Source organism: Erinaceus europaeus, chromosome 2 (assembly GCF_950295315.1).
Source record: "Erinaceus europaeus chromosome 2, mEriEur2.1, whole genome shotgun sequence".
NCBI lineage: Eukaryota > Metazoa > Chordata > Mammalia > Eulipotyphla > Erinaceidae > Erinaceus > Erinaceus europaeus.
In genome coordinates this window covers 48,747,165-48,767,831 of record NC_080163.1, presented here as the reverse complement: position 1 = coordinate 48,767,831, position 20,667 = coordinate 48,747,165, and the positions used below count along the sequence as shown (strand labels likewise).

The 20,667-nt window shown below is 39.4% G+C and overlaps 1 protein-coding gene across 7 annotated transcripts in view; it reads right to left on the bottom strand.

Annotated features, from left to right (window-relative positions):
- Nucleotides 1-20,667, bottom strand: part of ARHGAP26 (Rho GTPase activating protein 26) — a 567,323-nt gene that overhangs the window by 96,377 nt on the left and 450,279 nt on the right. For all 7 annotated transcript variants that reach the window (XM_060180212.1, XM_060180211.1, XM_007518998.3 and 4 more), the window contains exon 20: nucleotides 5,849-6,002. In XM_060180212.1, coding sequence (XP_060036195.1) covers nucleotides 5,849-6,002 — 154 coding nt within the window. The remainder of the gene's footprint in view (nucleotides 1-5,848; nucleotides 6,003-20,667) is intronic.

Genomic DNA, 20,667 nt, shown 5'->3' with positions numbered 1-20,667 from the left:
CTCCACTATTCCAAGCTTTAGGTCCATGATTGCTCAACAATTTGTTTGGCTTTGTATGTTAACTCTCTTTTCAGTCACCAGGTTCCAGATGTCATCAGGATGCCGGCCAAGCTTCCCTGGACTGAAGACCCCACCAATGTGTCCTGGAGCTCTGCTTCCCCAGAGACCCATCCTACTAGGGAAAGAGAGAGGCAGACTGGGAGTATGGACCGACCAGTCAACGTCCATGTTCAGCGGGGAAGCAATTACAGAAGCCAGACCTTCCACCTTCTGCAACCTACAAAGACCCTGGGTCCATGCTCCCAGAGGGATAGAGAATGGGAAAGCTATCAGGGGAGGGGATGGGATATGGAGATTGGGTTGTGGGAATTGTGTGGAGTTGTACCCCTCCTACCCTATGGTTTTGTTAATTTATCCTTTCTTAAATAAAAAAAAAAATAAGTAAAAGAGTAAGAAGTATTAATAGACCTACTTTCTCAAAGAAATTTTAGTATTGCATCAATTGTGGGCAAAATAACAGAATTTCTATATACTTCTCCCCATTCCCACCTTCTCCTATTAGTAGTATCTTTCATTAGTCTGGCATATTTTTCTAACTAATGAACCAATATTGGTGTTATCTTTAACTGCAGTGCACAGTTTACAATTGGATTCATGCTCTAAGATCTCTGGGTTTTATGAGTTTTGACAAGTGCATAGTCTTATATCTATCATTCCAGCATAATACAGAAAAGCTTCATTACCCTAAAATATCAATTTTTCTAAGCATTTATTCTTCTTGCCTTCTACCCAGGACTCCTGGAAAGACTCATCTTACTGACTCTATAGTTTTGCCTTTTCCTGAACACTCAACAGTTAGTATATTGTAGTCTTTTCAGACTGGCTTCTGATATTTAACAATATGTGTTTATGTTTCAGCCACGGTTTCCCTGACATGATAGCTCATTACTTTTATCATTGAATAATACTCCATTATCTGGATATACTATAGTTTGTTTACCTATTTACTGACCAGGATCTTATATTAGTTGTTCCTAAACTTAAGATACTTATAAAGTTACTACAAACATTTGTGACAGGCTTTTGTGTGGGTGTAAAATTTTTAAACTCATTTGGAGTGCGATTACTACGTTGTATCATATGGCTTTGTTTAGCTCAATTTAAAAAAATGCCACATTTTGGGGCTAGGGAGGTAACATAATAGTTCTGCAAAAGACTTTCATGCTTTAGGTTCTGAAGTTTCAGGCTCAATTCCTAGCTATCACCATAAGGCAGAGTTGAACAGTGCTCTGGTCTTTCTCTGTATCTCTCTCCTTAAATAAATAAAATGCTTTTTAAATAAGCCATATTTTATTTTGACGTGCTCATCCTACTTTATATCTTGATCAGAAACACTTGAGAATTCCTGTTGCTCCACATTCTTACTAGTATTTAGTGCCAGTGTTTGGGATTTCAGTCATTCTAATGTAAATATATATATACATACATATGTAATTTTTTATTTATTTTCCCTTTTGTTGCCCTTGTTTTTTATTGTTGTTATAGCTATTATTGTTTTTATTGTTATTGATGTCGTCATTGTTACACAGGACAGAGAGAAATGGAGAGAGAAGGGGAAGACAGAGGGGGAGAGAACGATAAACACTTGCAGACTTGCTTCACTGCTTGTGAAGCGACACTCCTCCAGGTGGGGAGCTGGGGGATAGAATCGGGATCCTTACACTGGTCCTTGCACTTCACACCATGTGCGCTTAACCCTCTGTGCTACTTACTGCCTGACTTCCTTGTAAGTATATTTATACCTTATTGTATTGCTGTGTAAGTAACTAATTACATAAAATGTTGGGCATCATTTCGCCTACTTTTGTGCTATTTGTATGTCTCCTTTGCTGGGAGGTCAGAGTTTTCAATTGGGTCATTTATTTATTTTTTTATATTTTGAATCCTTGAATGTTTTGGATCTTGGTCATTTATTAAAAACATATTTTTCGGGGGTCAGGTGGTGGCGCAGTGGGTTAAGCGCACGTGGCGCAAAGCGCAGGGACCGGCTTAAGGATCCCGGTTTGAGCCCCCGGCCCCCCACCTGCAGAGGAGTCGCTTCACGGGCGGTGAAGCAGGTCTGCAGGTGTCTATCTTTCTCTCCCCCTCTCTCTCTGTCTTCCCCTCCTCTCTCCATTTCTCTCTGTCCTATCCAACAACAAAGCAACATCAACAATGGCAATAATAACCGCAACGAGGCTGCAACAACTAGGGCAACAAAAAGGGGGACAAAATGGCCTCCAGGAGCGGTGGATTCATGGTGCAGGCACCGAGCCCAGCAATAACCCTGGAGGAAGAAAAAAAAAAAAAGAACATATTTTTCAAATGTTTTCTCCTAGTTTATGGCTTAACTTTTCATTTTCTGCTTAAAATATTCATCCATTAATGAGACAGAGGATAGGAGAGAAGAGAGTAAGGGAGAGAAAAGGGAAGAGAGGAGAGGATAAAGAACTAAAGTATTATTCTGGCACATGCAACCCTGGGAACCTCTTGTTTAAGAGTCCAAATCTATATCCACCATACCACCTCCTGACACTAACTTTTCATTCCAATAATAGTGTCTTTCATACAGCAGTAGTACCAAATACTCACTTCACATTTTTTCAGTTCTACCTTTCTCTAATCCTGACTGTTCTTGAGTAGTACATATTCATCAGTTAATAGTTGTTGAACTTTAACTGCATGTATGAACTGTAAACTAGTTAGTATTGCTATGTACCATTGTCTTTCCTCCTTAGTCAGACTACAAAGATATTTCAGCATTGGTATGGGCTCAAAATAAAAGCAATACTTAGTGACAATATTAGAGAAGCTGGACATTGGTCCTGATCTACCAACTGTCCTTTGATTCTCAGAGAGATGGTCATTTTACTCTAGCTGAGGATGTGCCAAAGACTTTAACTCAGGAGCCCTACCCTGACACAGCTAAAATGATGGCATCTCTAATTTGTGGTTGGCTTTGCCCCTATACCCATACAACAAGTAAGCCTGATCTCCTTGCAGAATTAGGAAAAAAAAATGTACCAGTGAGACAGCAAAATGTATTAACTGAAGTGGCAATGTGAGCTGAGTCACAAACAAGTTTCTTTCATTATGACTGTTACATGGTCATGATGATCATTCCAGTCATGAAAATAATGAGAGGGGAAAAAAAAAAAGAAGAATGAAATAAAAAGAACAGACAGTTTCCTGGTGACTAGCTTTCCACCTTATGTCCAATTCAAAGTCAAGCTAATGGTAGTCCCCCACCCCTAACTGTTTTTTGTTTTTGTCTGTGTCATTAAGTGTTCCCATTCAAGGATCTTTGTACATTTCCAAATGAACACTGATGAAGGGGATGAAAGGGTTCAGAGTTGAGACTGAGATCCAAGTGGTCTTGGGTGGGTGCAATGGAGTCCCAATCATCATGGCACAGTGTGCTGACAGACTTCTCGGAATTAATTTACTCAGGGCAAGTACTGTGGCTTCTATTTTCCAGGACAGCCTAGTTTCTTCTGTCCATGGTATGCCCAGGCAAATTGTAAGCAGGAAAAACTGGGGAGGTACAGACTGAGGAACAGTAGCTCACTGTCTTAAGAAATAGTTGGTGAACCTGATGCAGAGTCCCTGGTGGGTATTAACCTGATTCCCACTCTGGGCTGTGGCATGTTCTGTTGTCAGCACTGGGATCCTCTATCTCCAAAACAGCCTTCCTGAGCTCAAGACTCAAACTTATCAATTAGAAATTCACTTAGTAAGGAAAGACAGCAGTCTCACTGAAAACACACCCAGAATACTACCTCCATTCCTTCAAGGTCAATAGCACTATTCCTAGCACCCCTACCTGCCCTGGAAAAGTCCTCAGATCTACACTCCCCAGGGTGGCATAAAGTAGGCAAGGTGGACCTCAGCATCATTGCTGGGATTTGCTATTATTAGGGTTTCATTGCTCCAGGGAGACTTTTTCGGGGGGGGGGGTGCGGGGAGGGGAAGAGACTGATAAGACTGACCACAGCACTGAAGCTTCCCCTGGTGCTGTGGGGTGAAGGGACCAGAACCTGGGCCACATGCAGAAGAAGGAAGTGTTTTTCCCTGTGAGTTATCTCACCAGCTCTGTACTCCTGTATTTATAGGAAAAAACAAAAACATCTAGATGGTTGAAAAACAGAAAATCCAAGGTTTTCTCCACTAAAACCTGTTCAGAAGTCACCCCTGCTGCCCTCTAGTTTGCAGCCACACCACTGCTTTGGACACACTGTACTCATGGTGACTCAGGGGACTCCATGCTACCAGTACCTTAAAACAAAGACTAAAGACCATTAGTTGGCACTTCTGGGTAAAATCAAGGGATGTTAAGCAACCTGAGTTAGAAAGTCAACTTTGTTCATGCTGAGCAGCAAATTAACTTCAGCAGCTGTGAGGTACAGGGATGTAAAGAAATTGGAAAAAGAAATGAGAACCTCTGTAAAGCCGAGGAAAGCAGGTCTGGTAGTGTCAGAGAAAGCCAGAGAGCAGGGAAGGGAGCCTTCAAAGGTCAGTCCAATCACAGAGAATCTGAAGGGACCTACTGTTTATTAGCTACACAAGTTTAATTACTTTAAACTTGAGGCCCTAGTCTACTTCTTGGTGAATAAATATATTATTTACCAAATAATAAGTAACAGATAAAGAACTCAACATATTAGAGTACTGACTATCAAGGAAGGATTCAACCTAGGTAGCAACTGAAAAAAGAGATCATCTTTTTCTCCAAACAATAGTTGTCATTGCAGTTATCTCTCAAGTCCATTATAGAGTCATCCTCTCTGCCCCAGCAGAATCTTAATATCCTTTAGTCTTTCCTAAGGCAGAACTCTTGCTGATTTATAGTTTAAGGACAAGAATGATAGGGCATGAGCATGAACCACGGTATGGAGACGGCTGGGATATTGTTGTGTCTTACCAAGCAAAACAAATGCCCTGCCTGAAGACAATCTTCGAATAAGCCTCAAACTATTTTCACTAGAGAAAGACAAAGTCAATTCTGCTTTTCCTTAGTGTTATACAACTGTAGCCTGAGAGTCCAGCTGTTCTGGTCATGGCCTCACATTCTTTCTGTGAAGGCTCCAGTTGACAAGATTTATGGAGTGGTCTGAAGAAGCATGCTAAGCAATGTGGGATGAAATCACAGAGGAAAACTTTCTGGCCCTAGCAGAGTAAATCTAGTTTCTGTGGAGGATTAGACACCAGTCTTAAAACTGCCTGTCTCAGCAATGGGAGCTCAATACCCACAAATGAAACAACAAAGATCCTTCTCTTTCATAGTCTCTGATATGAGAATTACAGTTATGCTAAGGTTTCTGCAAACTCAAAGGGGTATGAGGGACACGTCTTCCTGGAAGTAGGCACAGAGGGAACAGTGAACATTCTCAGCATAGTTGGGAGAAGGGAGACTAAAACAACACGAATGAAGCAGATGTGGCTACTCATCTACTAGACTATTATAGCACCTGGGATGTTTGTAAACTAAAAGAAATTGCTTTTCATGCCCAATATCCAGCATAGGAAAAGGCCATCACCAAATATATCTCAGCGGGATGGTTAATCCAAACATCACCAAGGCCAAGAAGCAGTATATTAAAAATAATGGTTCCCCTTAGAGATGATGCTTAACAAAATAAAACAAAACAAAAAAACACAACATACTAGCCAAGCTCCGAGTTTAAACTTGGAAGATGCTTAAACTGGGTTTATAAGATGATGTTCAAAGTCAGAGGGGGGCAGCAAGAAATTTCTGGGTGGAACAACCAACCAAGGACCTAGCTGGCAGGTAACCAGACACTGCACTTACAGTGAGTTGGGCCGAGTAGGTTTGAGCACATCCAGGTCTGGGTCACTGGAGTTCATGTTGGGCTGTAAGCTGCTGCTGGAATTAAGGATGCTGTTGGTATTTGACGAGGTGACAGATTCTAAACTGGAGTTGATGATACTGTTCCTTTGTTCCTCTGGGGAAGGGGGAAGGACAAAAGTATCATGTTAATATTATTTATCTCTAAAAATATTTATTTTTAACAAGGGATACAAAGAGGATAGAGTAACAGAGTCACCAGAGCAACTGCTCAGTTCTGGTTTATGGTGGTGTTGGGTACTGAACCTGGCATCACAGTTTCAAGCATGAAAGTCTTTTGCATAACCAGTATGTTGTCTCCCCAGCCCATTAATAGTATCTATAGCACTAGTCTCTTCCTACATAAACACAAATTTACAAATAGTGAGACTGGATTGAGATCTCTGGTCCTAATGAAGCTGAGAAAAGGAAAGGAGTTACAAGAGGGAAAAAATGAGAATGGGGAACAAATGACTTGAAAATTTAGAGTACTCCACCTCACTTAGTCAATAGGACCGCTTTTATTCATGACAGTATTTTTCCTTAGAGCAGCCCTGCCATAAATTGAGTCTTAAGTGGAAGAGGTCCAGAACCCAGAGAAGTTTTCATAGACCCCAACACACTCAATCAAATCCACTGGGTTTGTGAAACATTTACTTTTAAATCTAAAACTTCCACCTCCAATACTGTCCTGACTATCCAGGTCATATCCTATCTCCAATTCTATAACCTCTCCCCATATCTACTGTTTGGCCATCAACTTCCTTATGACACAGATGCAGGAGTCTAACTTCCAGACTGCTTCTCCAGACACACCCTTCTGGGTTGACTCCATATCAGTTTCTGTTCCAAGTAATCATTAATATGCTTGGAGAATTTTCCTAAACCAGGAGGAAGAGTCATCTTTAAGACTCCACCCTTGACTGTGGGGCCTCAGGCAATCTTTACTTACCTAGTGATTCCAATTTAATGCAGATAAGTGGAGAGAATGAGCAGTACCTTGCACAGCTCAAGGAGCTGTCATGAGGATCAAGTGAGACCATATGCAAGAATGTGCTTTGTAAACTTCAATATGTTATTATTATTATTTTAAAATATCATTTTATTAGAGGAGGGTAATGGTTTATTGCACAGCTGTTGACACATGGGTATATTTTCTCATCTTTTTATAATACCTGTCTGTAAAACATTTTTACTCCCAACTTTAAAAAAAAATTGCTGGGGAGATAGCATAATGGTTATGCAAAAGAATTTCATGCCTGAGACTCTGAGGTCCCACATTCAATCCCGAGTACCATTTTCAACAGAACTAAACAGTACTCTGGTCTTTCTCTCTCTATCTTTCCCTTTGTATTTTTCTCTCATTAAAAAAATACATAAGAGGGGGCCAGGTGGTAACGCAGCAGGTTAAGTGCACATGGAGAGAAGTGCAAGGACTGGCATAAGGATACCGGTTCGAGCTCCCAGCTCCCCACCTGTAGGGGAGTCACTTCACAGATGGTGATGCAGGTCTGTAGGTTTCTATCTTTCTCTCCTCCTCTCTCAAGTTCTCTCTATCCTATCCAACAACAATGACAACAATAACTACAATGATGATGAAAACAACAAGGACAACAAAAGGAAAAAAATAGACTCCAGTAACACTGGATTCGTGGTGCAGGCATGGAGTCCTAACTATAACCCCAGAGGCAAAAAAAGGGGGGGGGGGACTTCAGAATGTTGCTTGCATAAAACAACAACATCCTATCTTTTAGAACTTGGAGCTGAAGAAAATATTTTGGAATAGTTTAGTGACATTGCATAGGTACAACTGCTATAACAAAATATTAAGGGCTTAAAATGTCATTCATGTCCCACATTCATTACACACATATCATATTGAAATAAATGGATGCTTCTAGCCATCAGTTCATTTATTAAGGCATATCACACCTAGGTTCAATTCTACTAGACCTTTTTGAGAAGAGTCTGATATGTACTATATCATAAGAGAGACTGGTCTCACTGACATGGTTTTTTAGTCCACATTTGAACTCAGATGTTTTTTTTTTTGTTTTTAAGTTTTCTCCCCTTATTTTTAAATTAGTAACTAATTTTTAAAAATTATTTTTATTTAATGAATAGAGACAGCCAGAAATTGAGAGGAAGGGGGTGACGAAGAGTGAGAGAGACAAGCAGACACCTGCAGCACTGCTTCACCACTTGCAAACCTTTCCCCCTGTAGGTGGGGACCAGGGACTCAAACCCAGGTCTTTGTGCATTGCAAAATAAGCACTCAATCAGGTGCACCACCAACTGGTCCCAAATTAGTGATTTAATACTTATTTACAAGGCTGTAAGATACAGGGTTATAGTTCCACACTACACCCATCATCAAAGTTTTGTGACCCCCTTTTTGTCCCCCAATGATAATCAAGAACTCAGGTCTCCTTAGATAGTAAAGAGAGAGGGATGATATGTAAAAAATACCTTTCCCCATTGCACTAACAATATTTGTAAAATATATTAAGCTTATACAATAGTAGAGTAAGCTTCACTTTGAATATACACATACATACACCTCAACTGCCCTACCTCCAAGTACTTGGCAAGTGTTTAATGTTCTCTCTATAGCCTCATAGAAGACTTAAAAATACCCATGAGGCTATTGGGAGATCCCTGGACAACAAGCAGATTTTTTTTTTTAATGAGAAATACAGAGAGAGTGTGAAAAAGACCACACACAGCATGGAAGCTTCCTTCAATGCAGTAGAGGTTGGGCTAGAGCCTGGATTGTGCACATGGCAAAGCTATTGTATAGTATACTTACTATCCAAGTGAGCTATTTCACTGACCCTACAAGCAGATTTTGAAAAATGTAGATTACACACTTCTGAAAAATAAAACTATTTCTGAAATATAAAACTACTCATATTTCAGAGCTTAAGTTCCAAACAGAAACAACAACAAAAAAGAGAAACTTAAAAAGTTACATTGAGGGTCCGGGTGGTGGCGCACCTGGTTAAGCGCACGTGTTATAGAGCACAAGGACCCAGGTTCAAAGCCCCTAGTCCCCACCTGCAGGGAAGTAGCTTCACGAGTGGTGAAGCAGTGTTGCAGGTGTTTCTCTAGCTCTCTCCCTCTCTATCACCCTCTTCCCTCTCAATTTCTGGCTGTCTCTATCTAATAAATAAAGATAATTAAAAAAATTTTAAAAAGTTACACTGAACCTCTATGCAGGAGGACTATAATAGGGCCTGCAAATGGAAACTGCTACTAGGAAGAAAAATAGCTCTAAAGTTACATAATTAGGAGATCACTGAGGGAATGCATGTCACTTATTAGCACGAATCAGTATAAGTAAAATTTTCCTTTGTACAAAACAGCATAGCAAGAGTCCCAAAAGACTAAGAACCCAAGACCAGGAAAAAGGGGAGTGAGAATGACATTTACTTGGGGTTCATTTATAGGTATTTTATGCTTCATATGGGAGATGAATACTTTTTTTTTTAACTCTAGGTTGAAACTAAGTTTACAGCACATAATTCTCTGAATTCATAGTCCAGAAGTGAGCATAACTATATCCTATATTTCTTTTTAATGATTTATTTGTTATGAGAAATAGAGAGGATAGGGCAGTGCTCAGCTCTGACATAAGCTCTGGCTTTGCAGGTCTGGCTGGGAATTAGACTTCTAACCTTTGGGGCCTTAGACATGCAAGTTCTCTAGTAGGCTAGCCCTGGCTTATATTTCTCTTGTGATTATTTACTCATTCGTGAGAGGGTTATGAGCTTGAAAAAAATAAAACCAGACTTTATTAAAAGTGCATTCATTTTCACAAGACATTATCTCTCTTTATTTTTTCCTGTCTACCTGTTGATTAGAAAAAGAACAGACTGTATTCCGAAGTTGACAGTAGGTAGAGCAGAGGACTTGCATACTTGAGGTCACTGATTAGATCCCTTGTGCTACATATTCTGGAGTGACCTTCTGGCTTCTCTCATTAAAGGAAAGAAACAAGTCTACTAAATAATTTTAAAGATTTGTTTTCTTCTTAACTTTAATTAATTTGATAGGTCAGAGAAACTAAAAGGGAAGGGGGAGAGGGAAGGAGAAAGACAGGGAGACACTTGCAATACTACTTCAACATTCTTGAAGTTCCCCCCCTGTGGGTGAGGACCAGAGTCTTGAAGCTGGGTCCTTGTACATGGTAATAGGCATACTTAAGCAGGCGTGCCACTGGCTAGGCCCCAGAAAGAAATCTTAAAAAAATAATAACAAAGAAAAGGAAAACAAGTATATATAATAAAATCTTCTTCGATTTTCTTTAAGGCAATACATGTTTGTTGAGTACCAACTGGATACCAAACATTGTGCTCAGTTAGCCGACCCTTATGCTAATCCCTTCTTATTTTGTTCAGATGTGTCAGTATTTATTATCTGCACACATTATTTGTTCATATGATTACTTTCCTTTGGAGACTATTCACAATTTAAGACTAAACCTCTGACCGACAAAACATTAAAGTCACAGTTCAAGAAAATGTTACTTATAAAGAATTTTTCTTATAAAATATTTTATCAAAAATTTAAAAAATTAATTTAATTTAATTTTTGACAACAGGGTTGTCAATGGGGCTCAGTGCCTGCAGTATGCCACTAATTCTCATGGTTATTTTTTCTTTCTTTAGATTTTATTTATTTTTTGGGAGGGATAGAAATTGAGAAGTTGAGAAAGAATGTGGAGACAGGGAGAGAGAAACAGAGACCTGCAGCACTGTTTGATTACTTGTGTCCCCTTTGCAGGTGGGGGCTGGGGAATTGTACAAAACTGAACCACTGTATTTCACCAGACACAAAAGTAAATTCCAAGTGGATCAAGGACTTGGATATTAGACTAGAAACTATCAGATACTTAGAGGAAAATATTGGCAGAACTCTTTTCTGCATGAATTTTAAAGACATCTTCAATGAAACAAATCCAATTACAAAGAAGATTAAGGCAAGAATAAACCAATGGGACTACATCAAGTTAAAAAGCTTTTGTACAACAAAAGATGCCACTATCCAAACAAAACAAAGAGACCCCTCAACAGAATGGGAGAAGATCTTTACATGCCATCCATCAGACATGAGTTTAATAACCAAAATATATAAAGAGCTTGTCAAACTCAACAACAAGAAAAAAAAATGACCCCATCCAAAACATGGGGGAAGGACATGGACAGAATATTCACCACAGAAGAGATCTGAAAAGTCAAGAAACATATGAAAAAATGTTCCAAGTCATTGGTTGTCAGAGAAATGCAAATAAAGACAATGAGATACCACTTCACTCCTGTGAGAATGTCATACATCAGAAAAAGTAGCAGCAACAAATGCTGGAGAGGTTGTGGGGACAAAGAAACCCTCCTGCACTGCTGGTGGGAATGTCAATTGGTCTAAGCCCTGTGTAGTACAGTCTGGAGAACTCTAAGAAGGCTAGAAATGGACCTACCCTATGATCCTGCAATTCCTCTCCTGGGAATATACCCTAAGGAACCCAACACACCCATCCAAAAAGATCTGTGTACACATATGTTCTTAGCAGCACAGCTTGTAATAGCTCAAACCTGGAAGCAACCCAGGTGTCCAACAACAGATGAGTGGCTGAGCAAATTATGGTATATTTACACAATGGAATACTACTCAGCTATTAAAAATGGTGATTTCACCATTTTCAGCCCATTTGGATGGAGCTTGAAGAAATCATGTTAAGTGAAATAAGCCAGAAACAGAAGGATGAATGTGGGATGATCTTACTCACAGGCAGAAGTTGAAAAACAAGAGCAGAAGAGAAAACACTAAGCAAAACCTGGACTAGAGTTGGTGGGGGGAGAGTATAGGCCCTGGAAAAGGATGACAGGGGGTTGTATTGTTATGGGGAAAACTGAGAACTGTTATGCATGTACAAACTATTGTATTTACTGTTGAATGTGAAACATTAATCCCCCAATAAAGGAAAAAATAAAAGAATGAATAAATAAAATTTAAAAAAGAAAAATAAATAAATTAAAATACTGAAAATCCTCCCTGCACATGTTAGGAAGGTAAGTCTTACTCCAGATAAGGGGTGGAATGTGAAATGAATAGCAAATCAAACATTTTTGTGGTTATGGCAAACTAGATGAAGGCAAATTCTAAAACATTTGAAATGAATTAAGAAATAAAAAAGAAAATGGTTCAACACTATAACTTAAAAAAGGACAATTTCTGTCAGGTAGGTGTGCTTTTTCCTGGCAGAACAATATAATGAGAAAATACATTCTAGGAGACTTATAATATAAAATTAACCGACTTATTTAAATATTAGAGCAGGACATCTTTGAGTCACTGATGATTCAGATTAGCTCTGATATCTTCACCAGACGGTAAGAGGGACTAGTGGCAGTTACATTGTTAAAGAGAGAAAAAAAATGCTCATGCTAGTGGACTGGAGAAGAGAAACAATCACAATTATAAGTCAAAGCAACAAGAACCTTTTCAATGACCAAAAGAGAAAGAGTGCCTAAAAGAAAGTATTTCCTAAACTGGCTGAAAATTCAGTGAGAACGCTTGCCTTTCTCATGTGTCCATCAACAACAATCTCTCTTCATATTAGTCATCGAAAATAAGAGAACAGAAACAAGAAATCGATAAGATAAAACGAATCTTCTAACAACTGTAAACATGTATAGGTAATATTTGGGATGCTTTTGTGAACACATTATCTACCAGAAGTCGCAAGTTCAATATTCTTGGTCCCTAAAAAAGCAAAGTGATCAAGGGCAAGAGCATGTCTTCACCTTTTTTACCCACATAGAACATAATCAAGCAACACACTGACTTGTGAAATCAGCCTCATCAGCTCATCGTCCTGGTACCTAGACCAAGCATTTTACTAAAGCTCTACAAATGTCTATTAATATATTTTTATGGTAACAAGAAGCAATCAATATGCATTCTGTTAGTTAGGAAAGAGTCTGTTTTATGTGACTCAGGTTTTCAGGTACTTCTGAGACCACTAATGTCCTTGAAACCAAAGGGCTGGTTACTGTGGGCAGAATCTGTTTTTATTATTATTATTTATTTTTACTTTTTAAAATTGTTTTACTGGGGGAATTAATGGCTTACAGTTGACAGTAAAATACAGTAGTCTGTATATGCATAACATTTCCCAGTTTTCCACATATCAATTTAACCCCAACTTTATTTTATTTATTTTCTTTTTTTAATTTCCTTATTGGGGGATTAATGATTTAGAGTTGACAGCAAAGCACAAGTTTGTACATGCCTAACATTTCCCAGTTATCTTTTTAAAAATAAATTTATTTCTATTATATTTATTTATCATTTTCTTTCTTTCTTTCTTTCTCTCTTTCTTTCTTTCTTTTTTGGACAGAGAGAGCCAGAAGCTGAGAGCAAGGGGGAGACAGAGAGTGAGAGAGACAGAGATACACCTGCAGCTCTACTTCACCACCTGCAAAGCTTTTCCCCTGCAGGTGGGGATCAGGGGCTCAAACCCAGGACCTTGCACATTTTAACACGTGAGCTCAACCAGGTGCACACCACTCAGCTACTTATCTTTATTTATTTATTGGACAGAGACAGTCAGAGATTGGAGGGGAGGGGAGATAGAGACAGAGTGACACCTGCAGCTTCACCTGCACCAGTACTTCACCATTCGTGCATGAAGCTTTCCCCCTGCAGGTGGGTACTGGGGGCTCGAACCTGGGAGTTCTTGTACACTATAACATGTATACTTAAGCACCACCACCTGGCCCCTACATTTCCCAGTTTTCCACATAACAATTCAATCCCCACTAGGTCCTCCTCTGCCTTCTGTTCCAGGACCTGAACCCCCCCCCCCACCCCAGTGTCTTTTAGTTTGGTGCAAGAATGTTTTATTATTATTATTGTTACTACTATTATTATTTTTGTACAAACCAGGAGCAGAAAAACATAAGCATGCAACCCAATCACTGCAACTAAAAAAAGAAAGCCACAGAACAATTTTGGTGATATTGTACTTGTTCTGGGGGTTGCCATGGAAATCTGGGATCTAAGCTACTTCACTTTCCATATTTACCAAGTAACTCATGCTCATTCTAATGACAACCTCATCACACACAAGATGCATGGTCTCTGTTTATCACAGAACCCAGAATCGAAGCCAGGAAAGCACACAGAGAGCCAAACCAAATTCACATGCCTCAGCAGGTCTGAACACGTTTGGTCCACCAAATACACAAGCTGGGAATGCAAACATCAATGTCACTTTGGGAGGGAGTCCCACCATGCATGAAATTCAATCAGAATATAAGCTAGCACCTCATTTTTCTACGGTGCCTCTGCAACTAGCTATCAAAAAGACAAGGGAAGATGATTGTTCTTAAATAGCAGCTAATGATGCCGCTCAAGAGTCCAAAGGAGGGAACACCTTTTCCACAAGATCAAACAGGGAGAAAAGGGAGTTGCCAGACATTTGAAAGTTTTGTAAAGACTTAGGGCTTTATGGAAAAAAAAATTAAGGCAAAAGCAAAATACCCAGAGGCTTTTCTGTGCTGTGCTGAGGTTTACTTTCTCCTGCTTGTTAAAGTTTTGCAATGAAGTCTGTAATGTATCATCTTGACAAGATAGGATGATAATAGCATGGCAGTTTAATGAATTTTGCAATAAAAAATGATGAGTACACAGCAGTTTCTGAGTTTACCATCTCTGGGAAACACACCCAAGTACATAGGAAGCTTGAAATCAGACTTTCTGAAGAAAATCTTCCTTTAGTAGCTTTTGCTGCTGCTGATAGTGGCATTCTAGGACATATTAAAATCTGAGGTCTCCGTATGATAAAAATGATCTTATAATGGAGTTCTGAAACATGAACCTGGCTACATAGAAACATTGGGTAACGTTTACAAAAAAAATCTCATAAAGTATTTTGATTGCTGATGAACTTAGTCCTTTTCAAAGCAGTTAGCTGAGGGAGTTGGGTTGGTGGTGGAAGACCTGGCTTGTATGGGTGAGGTCCTGGGTTCAAGCCCTAGTGTTGAATGAGAGAAAAGATAAAACAAGTAATACTCCATAAAAGGTAGAGCAGTACTTTGTGTTCTCTGTCTCAGTCAGTAGAGAGAAGGAAAAAGAGGAAGAGGGAGGGAGAAAGAGGAAGAGGAACAGCTGCAGCAGCAATGGAAGCAGTGATTTGATAGTGGAAATGTTAATGATGGAATAGTGCTTTGTTTCCTCATTCTCAAAATAAATAAATACAGTAGAAGAAGCTCAAGTGAGTTGATAAAGTGAAAAAATGTAGTTGTTTTGACTATAGGACACAGTACATGCTATTACAACCTCTGGCAGGCTGTCTTCAGCAGAACTATCACTGTATTTCGTCCTATGTGAACTGACTGACTTATTCTTCCCATGGTGCTCATAAGAACTTTTTCTTTACAAAGGGAAAGAATGTGAATAAAATTGGATTTCATGATTGGATGGGTAGTTCATTGTGGTTGGCCAGGGGTTTAATAGAATCACAGAAATAAGATATGGAGGCATGATGGGGAAACTCATTCTGAAATAGCATTAAAACCAAAACCAAAACACAAGGGAGGAATGAAAGCCTAGTGAGTAGCTGAAGAGGAAGGTGAATGATCAAACATGAAATGATATCTACTATTCACAAGATAGTCCTCTTCTCAGTGTGAGAAATTACTTTTGAATGGGGATGCTCTTCCTTTAATTCAAGATTCCCTGAAATCTGAGGAAGCCCACATATAAACTGCTTACATTATTACTCATTAGGAAGAAAATTTCTATTTACCTATTTTTATACTATGACTCACTGCAAAATGGGTTTGAGATAGTAAATGAAACGTATGATTAGAGTTTTGCTTTGACTAATGAACAAATTGGTGACTATATAATGCATATGCAGTCATCTCCAATATAGCAAGTACAGAAATGCGAACAAATATCCAAGGTGTATTCTGTGTGTAAATATCCATTAGTTTTTCTATATACAGAAATGTGCATAAGTAAACTTTTAGAAACATGTTTAATGTGTAACCTACTTTGTTTACTCAGAAATGTCAAATATATTGGCCCATGGTATTTTTTTTAATTCAGTGATCTATCTTGAGCTTTTTTTTTTTTTTAAGATTTCCACAGGTCCTTCCTTCCTTCCTCAATCCCTCTTTTGTTTCCTTCCTTAGACACAAAAGCACCAAAAGAACTTCCTCCATTCCCATGGGTCATGCACATGGCAAAGCAGTCACCCTAACCTGTAAACTATCCCTGTTTCTCCAAGCATCATTTTAATGCCTATATCTGTTGATCTGCTTCTAAATTCTGCTTCTAAAAACCCCTTCTGTTTCATTGGTTTAATCCCCCCTGCTTAACACTCTATTCTATTTACATAACCACTGTTAACTAAGCACTGCCCTGCCTCCAGGGCATTGGTTTAATCCTCACTGTGTTGCACACTTTTTCCTTCTCCCCACCCCGATCCTACATACATCCTCTTCCGACCTGACACTTCCGCCTCAGGATATATAAGGAGAGGATTATGATTAGAGATAGCTTAAGATTGCGCTGCATTCCACATGAATAAAGACTGAACTGCGTACCACTTAGCCATGAGTCCCTGGTCGTCTCTCTCTCTCCTGCCCATGAAGCTAGCCCAGCATAATGGCACCCTGAACAGGGACTGGCATATGGCACCCAGCCCACGTGGGACCTAACCTGCCCATCCCCAAGATAAGTAAACTTGTATACCTATGCACTATGGGCTGCCTTTCTAATTATGAAGAGGTTTCCCAAAGCCTCTACTCATTTGTCATGAGACAGTTTCTCTGTCTCTGTAACATTTTGCTCTGGGCCACACTTTGGTTCCCTGACCGGGAATCGAACCTGGGCCGCGGCGGTGAAAGCACCGAATCCTAGCTACTAGACCACTAGGGACTCATGGCTGAGTGGTATGCAGTTCAGTCTTTATTCATGTGGAATGCGGCACAATCTTAAACTATCTCTAATCACAATCCTTTCCTTATATATCCTGAGACAGAAGTGTCAGGTCCGAAGAGGATGTATGCAGGATAGGGGGTGGGGAGAAGGAAAAAGCGTGCAACACAGTGAGGATTAAATCAATGCCCTGGAGGCAGGGCGGTACTTATTTAACAGTGGTTATGTAAATAGAATAGAGTGTTAAGGGGGGGGGGATTACACCAATGAAACAGAAGGGGTCTTAGAAGCAGACCAACATATATCAACTATGCTATTTTCAGTCACACATGGTAACCATACATAAGTAAGCCAAGAGCCACACTACACCTTACAGTTCATGTGATAATAGGAATCCATGTGGGTAAATAAGACTGTCAAAATAAATGGGTGCCCTGCCCAGGCTTTGCAGAGGTAACCTGAAAAAAGGCACATGTTGCAGTTCTGACTGCTCAAGGAAAGCATTACATAAGCCTTTAAACAGTGAATTCCTAGTTATTTTCAACAAGGAACACACACATAAGAAGTATACAAGCTGAATTCTCGATCTCTCACTAGGCCTGTCTGGGAGAGGATCCAGGATGAATTAACTGAACTAAAAGAATTAATCAGAGCTATAATCCCAGCAGCTAGTTAACAAGATCCATGTAAAACAAAGCCTAGGAATACATTCCCACCCCCTACCAATGCTGTGTAGTTGATACCAGGCTGCTGACGTATTTACACTTGAGCATCAAATGGACTTTTTCTGGGGCCAAGGAAGCTGTATATTACTCTCAGATATGGCCCTCTATTTTTTGTAATCTGCAAGTCCTTGAGGGGATGCATTTTCAGAGTCACATTGTAAGGTAAAATTGCTGCCTAATGATAATCATTGTAACCATAGCTAACATTTATTAGGTGCTTACTAGGTTCAAGGCCAATGATAAGTACTCTCATGCACTGGCTCATTAATCATAGTAATAATAGATGACAAGCAATCTTGACTATCCCTCCCCCAAGCCAGTGCTTCTTTACCTTGAGCTGGCAGCAGCATCACCAGGATGCTTTTTAAAACACCGATGCCTAACCTCCAGCCAAGACCCTCTGATTCAGTATGTATTGGGAAGAGACTAGATATATGTATTTTTGTTGTTGTTACTAAGGTTTCACTGCTCTAGACAGACTTTTTCAGAAAGAGAAAGAGAAAAAGAGATGGATAGAGAGAAATATATTAAAACACTGAAGCTTCCTCCACTGAGGTAGGGACTAGGGCAGAACCTGGGTTGTACCCATGACAGAGCAAATGAGCTATCTAGCTGACTCCAGACATCTGTATTTTTATCAAATTTCTCACATGATTCTAATTCATACTCAAGACTAAGAACCACAGTTCCAAGAAACACATTTTCATATCTCAGTATAAGCACTAAGAATTTAGGACAAAAAAAGTGCTAAATGTCATTATGAAACTTCTTGGAAGAAATCCTGCAAGAAAAGGTGCAAAACCTGGTTATTGGTTGTAATACTTATGATTCTATCTACTACAGTTGTCCAGAAAGGGCACAGCTTGTATGTCAGTGCCTTTCACCTAGATAGAGCAATCCAATTTCTGCTGTATGACGTATCTGTGTGGAAACTTGGAGATTAAATAGTAATCTTTTTGCCACCATTCATCTGGCAAGCACAGCTGAAAAACCTCATTCCATCTGCTCTGAGGTGATCACAAATAACAGCGATTGCCTTGGCCCAGCATACTAACGCTAGCAAGGACTGCACACTGCTCTCTGCATAGCTAGTGCTGGATTTGGAGGGGTGGCTGTCAGGTGGCTGCTTCCTGCCAGCATGCATATTAAGCAACCCATTCAGTATAGTTCAACTGCCCCCATGGCAGCCCTGGAAGCTGGGACAGATGGTTTTAATGGCTTCTGTAAGCTCAGTCTAGCAGGGTTTTCACTTCTGTCACTCAAGAACTGACAGAGGCATCCTTTTGGAGACAACATGGCATGGGAAAGGGAGATTACCTGGGAACAACTTCCTCCGCTGCTATTCACCAGTGGTGTGACTGGCTGCTTAACTACTGCAACCTCGGTTTACTTGTCCACAAAATGTCAATAAGGAGGACCTACCTAAAGAGGTAGCTGTCAAGTGTATAGACCAGATGAAAGAATAATGAGCTTAGCAGGCTGATTAGCACATTAGTTGAGCTATAATTACTTTATTGTTATTGTGATTAAAGAAAATTTAGATCTAGCTAGGCTTAGTGGCTCTTTATCAAAGCCATGTATCCTTCTATAAATGCTTCCTAGCTTTTTATAGGGAGATCTCTAAGTTCACAGGAGTGGAACTGGAAACAATTTTCCTGGAAAATAAAAGTTGGGTTTGCAGTCTAAGTCACAAAAGCCAAACCTAACATAATTATATATCCTCCTTTGTGATCCTGCAAATTATAAATGTAAGGAGGGATAGTGGCTGCTTAATAGTGTAGTTGAAGTCAGAATGCCTAGGTTCAAATCTATTTTGTTGCTATGTGACCCTGAGTGTATTATTTAATGAAAGTTTTGTTTTCCTCTAAGTGTAAAGTAGAGATAATGCCTATGTCATATAATTGTGGATGGTAAAGGAGATTTCACTAAGATAAACAACCTATTTGTATGATATATATAGTCATTTTCTGTGTGGAAATGTTTTCTAAGTTCAGTCTTGGAACCTATCTTTCCATAGTCTACTCCTCCATTCTAGACACAAGAATAATACTCTGCTGTATACACAAAGACTCTCATCTATTTTCTCTCTGTAAAGTTTCACAGTTATCTTTTTGTCCTTGAGCAAGGGTATGATTGTCATTTCCTCTAGTACCTTTGTCAAAAATTCTCCCTTTCAGAAAATATTCCTTTGGCAGTTACATAGGCAACTTGGGCATTTAGTCTCCTCAATAAAATATTCAGTGGCTACCTAATGATTTACATTTGTTACTATGGTGCTTTCTAAATCCTTCATTTCCCATCATCATTTACTTTGTTCTTCTCCACAAACTCTGAAACTCAGAAGTTATTTTCATTTTATTTCTGGCCTCACTTTTACCACAATGTCTATGAGGGGCCACATGATGCCCTGTTCCTTGACTGAAATCCCTACATAGTATGGAGTGTGAGATGAGTATCTAGTTCCTCATTTTGAGAAAAGACCAATGTCATCATAAGGCTGCTTCACTTTTTGGGAAAAGGAAATAAATATCTTGAAGACCATTCCACTACTACACCCAGCCATAGACTAAAGCTGAAGAGTCTTGTGGAGAAGCTTACTCATATAACTGGTCTGCTATGTACAAGAAAAGACTTCTGGAAAACAAGACACACATCTATGAGTATCAACTAATCTGTCAGAAACTTCTATGACAATCTCAGGCTAACAGTGAGTTCCAACTTCTGCACAGAGCAGGGGACAAGCCAAGAAATGAGAGAGAACTGTGTGTTGATGATAAGAAAAAAAAACACAAACAAAATGAAATCTTTCAAAGGGCAGAACCCACTACACTGCTCTGGACTTTCCATATTTGTCAGCATTTCAACTAGGGACTGAAGACAGGGTTAACCAAGGAAATACAGGGAAAATATTAAATTACAAGTATATGAAGATAAAAAGCTCAATTATATTTAAGATATCAGATATAAGAGTAGATGAGATTCTGAAAAGGATATATCAAGTCTAAAGGTGGAGGAGGACTATTTGTGCTTGTATGCATGTGTCTACTGAAGCAGGGTCTTTCTATCAAGATATTTACTCTGTGGCAAGGCCCTGGAGATAGGTAATGC